Here is a 10397-nt window from a genome sequence, read left to right as displayed (position 1 = left end):
CTTTGAGCGGCAGTTTCCACGCGCCGTTAAGGCGCGATAATCGCGAGACATGGGGGAGTGGGCACAGTTAATCCCACGTCCCCCACGCCTCGCCTCCTCGGCTTCGCCGCGCGAGGCTATAAGTAGGGGGAGGAGGGAGAGCAGCAGACGCTCGCATGCTCGCCCTCGCTCCACCTCTCTCTTCTTCTTCTTTCTCTCTGTCGCCGCAGCAGATCTTTGCCGTGCCACTGCTCCACCGTCTTTCTTGGTTCGCCGCGGCCTTGCCGCCGCTGAATCGAGCGTTCTTCGCCGCCGCGCATTCCATCCTCATGGCTCCAACGTCGAGCAACTGGGACGGCTCAAACGTCCATGAGGACCACATCGACTTCCTCCGCAAGACGCGGCGGATGCCGGGCAAGGACTACGTACGTGTCCGGCTTGCGCCATAGAGGGAGATCTCGCTGGCGCCGGAGGAGGGAGAGCGGGTAATCTTCCGCTCGCACTGCCTGCGCGGCGTCGGCCTTCCTGCGAGCGGCTTCTTCTGCTTGTTTCTCGAGTTCTACAATCTCCAGCCGCACCACCTCACTCCGAATATGGTGGTGCTGCTGTCGGCCTTCGTCACCCTGTGCGAAGGCTTCCTCGGCGTCCTCCCCACCCTCGAACTGTGGGGGGAGTTCTTCCAGTCCAAGCTCGGCACTGTCATCACGGGCGTGCCGGCTCCATGTGGCGCCTTCATCGCCATGCGACGGTCGACGGTCCAGTCGGTGAAGCTTTGGCAAAAATCCTACTTCTACATGAAGAACGTCGCCCCGCAGGGCGACTACGTCAACCTGTTGGCTTACGTAGCTGGCCCGCCGGCTGGGAGGCAGCATTCGTGGTCCTACTGGGCCAGGTCGCTGACGCTGGCTGGGGCTGGCGCCGTAGCCCGGCTTCGGGCGCTGATCCAGTTGGAGGGCCTGACCGGGCCCGATCTGATTGCCACCTTCGTGGAGCGCCGTGTGCTCCCGCTCCAAGGCCGCCCTCATCTGATTTGCCACATGAGCGGCCGCTTTGATCCAAGCCGGCTAAGCACCATGGAGATGCCTCACAACGAGGTATGTTATATGGTGAATTACGTCGCCAACTGCAAGCTCACCAAGGATTGGCAGTACGGCAAGGAGCCGTACTCTCGCGCCGATCCTCCGCCCATGGTAAGCTTTCTTTCTTTCCTTCCTTTCTTGTTGTCGAGTTCTCTCTGGCCGGCTTCCGACCAGTCGGCTTTTCTCTTTTAATCAGAACCCCCTCTTTCATCCGTCGGCCGGGACCACGGGGGCGGAACGTGAGTTCGCTCCCGACCGTGCGGCGGACGACTTTGACGACCCCGAGTTGGGGGCGGCCGCCTTTGACGACGACGCCATGGGGGGAGGCGGCGAAGCAGGCGGCTCCAGGCTCTCCGCCACCTTCGAGGACTGGCTGGAGGATCTTCAAGCTCCCGCCGCATCGACCCCCGCGCCGAGCTCCAGGCGGCGACGGAGCAGAACGTGCGGGAGGTGCGGGAGGAGCGGGAGGTGGAGGAGCAGAGGGCGGCCGCCGCCAGGGCGGCCCAGGAGACGACGGCGGAGACGCAGGCCGACGCGGCGGCCAAGGCTCAGGCGGAGGCCACGGCCGCAGAGAGGGCGGTGAAGGCCCTGCGTAACCAGCCTCCGCAACTCATCATCCCCATCCGCACCGTGGCCCTCGATATCCTGATGCCCCCGCCAGAGGAAGCCGGCCGCGACCAGCCGGCGATGGAGAGGGAGGGGGCGACATAGTCGTCCCAGAGGGCGAGGTGGTGCCACCACCGTCAGCCGGACGGGCCAAGGTGGCCAGCATGAGGCGTCGCCCGTGTAGCCGGCTGGAGGCGAGCCGGCTGTGGGGGCGGATCTCGTGGTCCTCTCGCCGACTCGTCGGCGCGCAGGGAAGGCGACTTTGGAACTGGAGCCGCAGAGGGCCGCAGGCTCCAGCTCATTGGCCCATGATCTAGAGACGGCCAGCGTCAGCTCGCCGGGGTGGACGCTGGGCGGTGGGACGGTCATGCTGAACATGGCGGCGCATGACGTTCGGAGCCGGCTTCAGTCCCAGGCCGCCACGCTGAAGCAATACACCCAAGAGTTTCTCACGATGCGGTCGGCCATCCGGGTAAGTTTTCTTGATTTCTTCCGTGGGGGCGCGTCAGCGCACCCACTCGGTGTAGTCCCCGAGTTCCGAGTCGGCTGCTAAGCAGGCAGCTTGGAACTTCTCAGAAGACTTTGATTTAACGATTTGTTGTTCGCACCTTCGTCCTATTCGCAGGACTATCACAATCTCCATGCTGCTACATTCAACTCCCAGGCTCGGGAGATGAGCCAGAAGGTCGCCGATCTGACGGAGAGCCGGAGTAAGTGCTTTATTTTTTATCTCATGTGGGGGCACATCAGCGCACCCACTGGGTGTAGTCCCCGAGATTCGGGCCGACTGCTGAGCAGTCGGGTCGGATCTTTTCTGATGACTTCTTCCTTATCTTCTGTTTCTTCATGTCTGCAGGGGCCAATGCCGACTTGAGGGAGCAGCTCGGCATAGCTCAGACCACCCTTCGCGCCAAGGAGACTGAGTGCAGCGCCTTGGCCCAGGAACGTGATCGCCTGGCCAAGAAGCTGGCCGGCCAGGAAGAGAGCCACAAGGCGGCCTTGATGACGGCGCAGGACAGCGAGGCCACCCTCAAGGCCGAGTACGAGACGGAGGTGGCGAGCTGGGCCGAGGCGAGGCAGGCGCTGAGCGAGGGCTACGGCCGGGTTGAGGATTTGATCGACGGTAGGCCGCCTTCCTCTTCGTCCCTTTGCTCGCCCCCGTCATCTAATCTGTCTTCTAACTTGTTTTACTTCTTTCTTCTTTGTGCAGCATACTTCCCCGGCTACTCCGTTACCGCCAACCAGGCCATCGAAGCTCACCGCGAGGCCCGACGTCAGGCTAGGGCCGAGATCGCACCGGGTGCCAACCGGACGCTTGAAGAGCAGCTTCTGGCGATTCAAGCCCGGCTCCAGCTGGCTTACCACATGCTCCGCCGTCTTCAGCGTGTCAGGGTGCTGGTGCTGACCGCCCTTTGGCCCGGCAAGATGATTCCCCGCACCCCCAGTCGGACTGCCAACTGGCTGGAGGTAGCAGTCGGCCGCTTCGAGGCCTGGAAGGCCTCTACAGCTTGCTGCGGGGCTCGGCGCGCGCTAGATTTCGTCCGGGCTTGGTATCCTGGGCTGAGCTTGGACCAGCTACGCACCTAGCGGCAGGAGGCTGACGCGGAGCTGGAGGCGGTGCGGCCGGCTATCATCCAGCGCGCCTCGGCGATTGCCGACTTCACCGACACCAGCGCCTTTGCCCTTGAAGTGAATGAAGACGGCGTCGCCCACCCGGAGGAGTGGTTCGGGCTGAACCCGGCAGAAGGGGAGGACTCGACAGAGGAGATCGACTCCAGCGACGAGGGTGAAGAGGAGGAGGAGGAGGATGGCGAAGACATTGTGCCGGATGGTGGAGCAACCAACCAGCCTCAGCCTGATCGTGCTTCCAGCAATGAGGCGCGCCTACAGCGGGTGATGATCAAGCCGAGACTCCCCATCCGACCACTCCTCCAGCCGACACTGCCTTCTCTACCAACCTGCCCGACACGCCTATTGCTCCCTTGGCCTGACTCGTCGTCTTTACTTTCCTGCTTGCTACTCTTTGAACAACTTTTTTATCAAATTTGCGCATTTCCACCCACTGGGGGTGTAATCAAACTACGTTGAATGCCGGCCTTTCGAAGGCTTTTTGTGTAAATATAATTATGCATGTGCTTGGCTTCTGTTCCTACTTGCTTTTCATCTTTTGGCCGTTTTCCTTTGCCACCTTCCTGATAAGAACATTTCATATATACAATTTTGGCATAGAAATATATTATTTATTGAGATATGACCATCAATTCTTGCTGTGAAATATTGAATATTTGCATGAAAATCATATAAAGTATCATTTACTAGTCTTTGGTCTATTTTGCAGAAATGTGCACAAAGGCACTATAAATCTTCAAGATCCGGACTAAGTGGCTAAGAGAACGAAGAAGAGGAGGAAGAATGGAGTTGTGCGAGAAGAAACGAAGTAGCCAGGGGGCCAACTATAGAAGCGAGGATCTACTTGGGAAGAAAGAAGAAAGGAGGAGGGCCAAAGTAAAAAAAAGACAGATCAGATCATGGGGGATCAAAATCCCTAGCACGCCTCCATTCCCCATCGGGCCTGGCTACACATCTCTCCCTCATCCCTCCTTCTCCTACTCCGGCCGCCGCCACGGCTAGGCCGGCGTGGTGGCGCGTCATCAGCTCCTCCCCACGCCTCCACCAGCTCCTCCGCGCCATCTCCACCACCCACCACACGCCACGAAATTCATCCACCATCGCCACTATCTCCAGCCACCGACGCACCTCGCGCGCCTGACCAGACAAGAGGGTCACGGGCGTCTGGTCCTCCACGTGAGTGTCCCGTGCTGCTGATCTTCTTCTCCTCACCACACTGCTGCTCTTCCCTCTCCATCTCTGCTGCTGTTCTTCTTCCCCTTGCTGCTGCTGCCTCCTCTCCGTTGCATCTCCCTTAGCACTGCTGCTGCTTCTCTCTTCTGCGTCCCCTGCTGCTCCTAACTTTCTCAATCTCTGCTGCTTCTTCTCTGGGACCCCTTGCTGCTGCTTCTCTCTGAACCGAACTGTTGCTGCTCCCTCTCGCACGAACCTGCTGCTGCTCTCCTCTCCCTGATGCCCTTGCTTCATCTCTGAACCAATCTCTGTTGCTATTCTTCATCACCAACCCGAGCCTACTGTTGTTCTCTCTCTCTCTCTCTCTTTGTGTGTGTGTGTGTGTGTGTGTGTAATTCATCAAAATTATTGTTGTGTGATGATGATACTTGTTCAGTCCGAAGACATGTGTTGTTCTTATTTTGTAGACCATTGAGAGTTTGTACTGTTACATTGTGACCCTCATTTCAAATGTATGAGAGCTAGCTATATATGTCAAATATATTCTGTACTTGCTGATGATTGGTGTCCAGTTTATTGTTCTTATGATATAAACACATATGTGTGTGTGTTTGATGTGAAATAATTATATATATGTGGCCTGTTTGTCAGCTAGTGATTTGTATAAATTCAGATCACTACTTGTGATTTTATTTTGTATTGAATTTACTCTCTATGGTAGTCAGTTGTGTGATCATTTAATTCTCAGTCTCTGTATTAGCTCTGTACCTGTAATATTTGTTGTGACATGAAGCATTTTCATCCCTGTCCATTATCTTGTTTCTTCTCTCTGTCATACACTTGTTAGATGTATGTGTTCTAGTATTGTTGTTTCCCTTTGGCCATATTTGTATGCTTGTGTCAGCGTCTACTTTGAAAGTACAATCTGAACCTCCCTTTGTTTATGTTTCTTTTCCTTTATTGATACTCTTGTTAGTGTTAGTTTATTTTCTATTTTCATCACCCAATATCATGTTACCTAGCTTTAGCTGAGCATAGTTGTCATCGCCTAGTCTCTGAGGAGAACACGATACTCGCAGTTTGGGGCGTAAAAACCCTGCTATATTACTATCGATCATTTTGGTGCCGTTGTCGGGGACTAGCGTCGAGTGACCGTGTTAGGCTATAGACTAGGTTTATTTTAGTTCCGTGTTTAATTCGTTGTGTATTTCATTTTCTGCGTTTCTTTTATATATATTTTTTCCTTGTTGTTGCTTCGGCTTATTAGGATACTAACCTTCTGACTAGTGTTTACTGTTTATGAATGTGTGTAGGGAATCATAAATCTTTGTAGGTTGTTCTATAGTTACACTTGGTTAAGATATGGCATTGCTTCGTGATCTTTGGATGCCAAGTAGTCAATGTTATATCACAGGACCGGTTTGGCCAACTATTGAGGTAGAGAATTTTGAGCTGAAGCCTGGTCTTATTGCTTTGGTTCAACAACAACAGTTTGGAGGACTGCCTACTGAGGATCCCTATGAGCACTTACACCGAGTCATGGAGTATTCAGATACAGTCAAGTACCATGGAGTTCCTCAAGATGCAATCATGTGCAGGCTGTTCACATTCTCCCTCCGCGATGATGCTCGTGCTTGGTATCAATCCTTGCCATCAAGGTCATACAGTTGGAATGAGATATCGCGAGCTTTCTTGGATAAATATTTCCCACTACACAAGCAGTCCACAATTCGAGATGAGATCTTCAATTTCGTTCAGCGTGAAGGCGAGAGCTTGTATGATGCTTGGGAGAGATAGAAAGCGTTATTCAGGAGATGTCCTAATCATGGGCTCGAGAGATGGTTAGAGTTGCAGATATTCTATAGAGGATTGACTTTGAACACTCGAGCTTATGTCGATATGGCAGCGGGTGGAGCTATTACAAACAAGACACTTGATGAAGCTTTTCTGCTGATTGAGAGCATAGCTTCCCACCAACTTCAGTGGTACAATAAGAAGCCCACATCTGATTCATTGGTTTGCTTGCAACAAATCACTACACCTCAACCACCAATTCTTACACAAAAGCCCGAGCCTCTATCTCAGTGTGACAAGGTTGAGCTTGCATGGATTATATTTGACGATGATGACACCATTCTAGTTGACACACACGCTGTAGATCATCTGGATACTAGTGTTGGAGATTCAGTTTTGCATTGTGATGATTCTTCCATGGATGAGCCAGAGCTGCAGTTCGTTGCTTTTGATATTGAGGAGTCACCTTTAGTTGATATTGATCATGTGTTGCTAGAGCCAGATATGGAGAAGTTCGCCTTTGATGATGTTAGCCGCATTGATTCTTCAACACTTGAGCCTGAGATGGAGAGCTTCATGGTTGATTATGGTGAGGTGGATTCAGATGTCAAGGAGTCAGGCTCTATTTCACTTGTTGACACGAGTCCGGTGGAAATTTCTACTACCACACCTCACTTGGTATCTTCAATTGAGGTAGTCCTGAAGCTTCTTCCCAAGTATCTCAGGTTTATGCTTGTGCACCATTCATTGCAGGGTGACCAAGTTCGAGATGACATCCCATGGGATCCTGGTGGATTCACGGCATGGTGAAGAGGAGAAGCAAGGGGGCACACACGAAGAAGAGTGAAGCTGGAGCATCCATGAGGAAGCAAAGGAGAAGAGGAGCAGCTTAGAGATGATCGAGCGAGTGCTACACCATCAAAGCCCGGTGAGCTGTTTCATGACCCCAATCTGAATATATCATCCGTTGATAATGCTAAAATCATTCGATATTTGAGTTGCTTGAGCCATTTCTTAAATGATGTCCCACTGAATTTTATTTGACATATTGTGCTTGATGTGAACATGACAACTGTTGTTGAATGCCTTGTAAACTAGTGATCTACATACTGCTTGCTTTGCTGAAATTAGTGAAATTTATTAGTTTTGAGTGCTCAATCCCTAGTACACTAGAAAACTTAATCATTTTCTGCTTTTTACCTCGATACACCTAGATCATTAAGTGTCAGATGCTGAGTTTGTGCCTAATGTGTTCCCATTGAGAGCAATCACCTAACCACTATGGATTAGTATGCTATGTTCCCTGGATCGGTAGCATGTGAACCAGACATGGAGAAGTGATGATTCCTATTTTTGTGCTTATGCGTTGTTCATTTAAGATAAGTAATAATGAATAAATAAGTCTGGTCTACCTACAGTAGCATGTCATGTTCCCTGGATCGGTGGCATGTGAAATCTGGTAGCTTGGACAGTAATTAATAAAAAAATGTAATTGTCGAACCAGGTGTATACCATGTTCTCGGGATCGGTGGTATGTTCCTTTGGGGAGACAAAAAAAACTAATAATTGGTCGATCCAGGTGTATACCATGTTCTCGGGATCGGTGGTACGTTCCTTTGGTGAGACTGATAAAATATTATCATTACTTCCTTCAAATTTAATAAGTGGTTCAACCACAATGTTATATTTTTGCAAATAAGTGATTTAATTCAAGCTCCTTTTGTTCTCAGGATCATGCGATCTTTAGGAACCTTTTGGCACAGTCAGCATTTGAACTTGCTAATCTTCGTTTATCATTGCAAAAGTTTAAAATGGTCGAGTTTACTAGTGTCCTATTGATATGTAGCACTCTTAACCATTAATTTTCACTAGCCAAGTCCAAAGCATGCACTGTTTAGAGATCTACTTCACTTGACATTCTCTAGTCAGTTCACTGTTCATGTTCTTGCTTTTGTCATATGCCTTTGCTTGAGGACAAGCAAAAGTTTAAGTGTGGGGGAACTTGATGAGAACATTTCATATATACAATTTTGGCATAGAAATATATTATTTATTGAGATATGACCATCAATTCTTGCTGTGAAATATTGAATATTTGCATGAAAATCATATAAAGTATCATTTACTAGTCTTTGGTCTATTTTGCAGAAATGTGCGCAAAGGCACTATAAATCTTCAAGATCCGGACTAAGTGGCTAAGAGAACGAAGAAGAGGAGGAAGAATGGACTTGTGCAAGAAGAAACGAAGTAGCCAGGGGCCAACTATAGAAGCGAGGATCTACTTGGGAAGAAAGAAGAAAGGTGGAGGGCCAAAGTAAAAAAAGACAGATCAGATCATGGGGGATCAAAATAACTAGCACGCCTCCATTCCCCATCGGGCCTGGCTACACATCTCTCCCTCACCCCTCCTTCTCCTACTCCGACCGCCGCCACGGCTAGGCCGGCGTGGTGGCGCGTCATCAGCTCCTCCCCACGCCTCCACCAGCTCCACCGCGCCATCTCCACCACCCACCACACGCAACCAAATCCATCCACCATCGCCACCATCTCCAGCCACCGCCGCACCTCGCGCGCCTGACCAGACAAGAGGGTCACGGGCGTCTGGTCCTCTGCGTGAGTGCCCCGTGCTGCTGATCTTCTCCTCACCACGCTGCTGCTCTTCCCTCTCCATCTCTGCTGCTGTTCTTCTTCCCCTTGCTGCTACTGCCTCCTCTCCGTTGCATCTCCCTTAGCGCTACTGCTGCTTCTCTCTTATGCGTCCCCTGCTGCTCCTAACTTTCTCAATCTCTGCTGCTTCTTCTCTGGGACCCCTTGCTGCTGCTTCTCTCTGAACCGAACTGTTGCTGCTCCCTCTCGCACGAACCTGCTGCTGCTCTTCTCTCCCTGATGCCCTTGCTTCATCTCTGAACCCATCTCTGTTGCTGTTCTTCATCACCAAACCGAGCCTACTGTTGTTCTCTCTCTCTCTCTCTCTCTCTCTCTCTCTCTCTCTCTCTCTCTCTCTCTCTCTTTGTGTGTGTGTGTGTGTGTGTGCGTGTGTGTGTGTGTGTGTAATTCATCAAAATTATTGTTGTGTGATGATGATACTTGTTCAGTCCGAAGACATGTGTTGTTCTTATTTTGTAGACCATTGAGAGTTTGTACTGTTACATTGTGACCCTCATTTCAAATGTATGAGAGCTAGCTATATATGTCAAATATATTCTGTACTTGCTGATGATTGGTGTCTAGTTTATTGTTCTTGTGATATAAATACATGTGTGTGTGTGTTTGATGTGAAATAATTATATATATGTGGCCTGTTTGTCAGCTAGTGATTTGTATAAATTCAGATCACTACTTGTGATTTTATTTTGTATTGAATTTACTCTCTATGGTAGTCAGTTGTGTGATCATTTAATTTTCAGTCTTTGTATTAGCTCTGTACCTGTAATATTTGTTGTGACATGAAGCATTTTCATCCCTGTCCATTATCTTGTTTCTTCTCTCTATCATACACTTGTTAGATATATGTGTTCTAGTATTGTTGTTTCCCTTTGGCCATATTTGTATGCTTGTGTTAGCGTCTACTTTGAAAGTACAATCTGAACCTCCCTTTGTTTATGTGTCTTTTCCGTTATTGATACTCTTGTTAGTGTTAGTTTATTTTCTATTTTCATCACCCAATATCATGTTACCTAGCTTTAGCTGAGCATAGTTGTCGTCGCCTAGTCCCTGAGGAGAACACGACACTCGCAGTTTGGGGCGTAAAAACCCTGCTATATTACTATCGATCACTTCCCTTGGTCGCCGCCTTCCCATCCGGACAGCTACTCTGTAGTCTGTGGCCGGGTAAGGGCTTGGCCGTCTGGGAAGGCAAGTACTCGAGCTTTCTTAGATTGTAGCAAGGTAAGAAGGGAAGCCGGCCAGCCGGCTGTTCTAACAGCCGGTTGGCGGGGTGAAAGCCGGCTTGAGTTATATAAGTTCGTTAGTCCTTAGCCGTTTTTTCTTGTGCGCATCCTTTCCTGCCTTTGACTCTTGTTAGTCGGACAGTCGATTCTTTGAGCTGCGACTCTCAACAAGAGAGGGCTTGGGTGCCGGCACACTACTTGTCTGACTGCAGGTAGAACTTAAAGATAACCCAAGGCGGCAAGTCCC

The 10397-nt window shown here is 50.4% G+C and overlaps 1 protein-coding gene and 1 non-coding gene across 3 annotated transcripts; one reads left to right on the top strand and one right to left on the bottom strand.

Moving 5' to 3' along the window:
• Window positions 1-3868: 3868 nt before the first annotated feature.
• On the top strand, window positions 3869-7636 carry LOC119291180. Of its 2 annotated transcripts, none has more exons than XM_037569890.1 (2): window positions 3869-6849; window positions 7014-7636. In XM_037569890.1, exons 1-2 carry the CDS (start codon window positions 6366-6368, stop codon window positions 7016-7018), a joined length of 489 nt encoding a protein of 162 aa, XP_037425787.1. In that variant the 5' UTR covers window positions 3869-6365; the 3' UTR covers window positions 7019-7636. The 2 variants fall into 2 exon arrangements, with proteins under 2 accessions (XP_037425787.1, XP_037425786.1); XM_037569889.1 differs by having other exon boundaries at window positions 3869-6938.
• Window positions 6192-6298, bottom strand: LOC119296445. Its single transcript, XR_005145212.1, has one exon. It is a non-coding gene; the product is annotated as a small nucleolar RNA R71 (small nucleolar RNA).
• Window positions 7637-10397: the final 2761 nt, after the last annotated feature.

The sequence above is a fragment of the Triticum dicoccoides genome, chromosome 4B, assembly GCF_002162155.2.
Source record: "Triticum dicoccoides isolate Atlit2015 ecotype Zavitan chromosome 4B, WEW_v2.0, whole genome shotgun sequence".
NCBI classification, from domain to species: domain Eukaryota; kingdom Viridiplantae; phylum Streptophyta; class Magnoliopsida; order Poales; family Poaceae; genus Triticum; species Triticum dicoccoides.
This window is presented reverse-complemented; position numbering and strand designations above follow the sequence as displayed.

Excerpts from the sequence above, each read along its gene's own strand:
- LOC119291180 (XM_037569889.1), top strand. The coding sequence starts at position 6,366 with ATGGCAGCGGGTGGAGCTATTACAAACAAGACACTTGATGAAGCTTTT. Across the intron at positions 6,939-7,013 it reads CTACTACCACACCTCACTTG|GGTGACCAAGTTCGAGATGA; the intron begins GTATCTTCAATT and ends CATTCATTGCAG.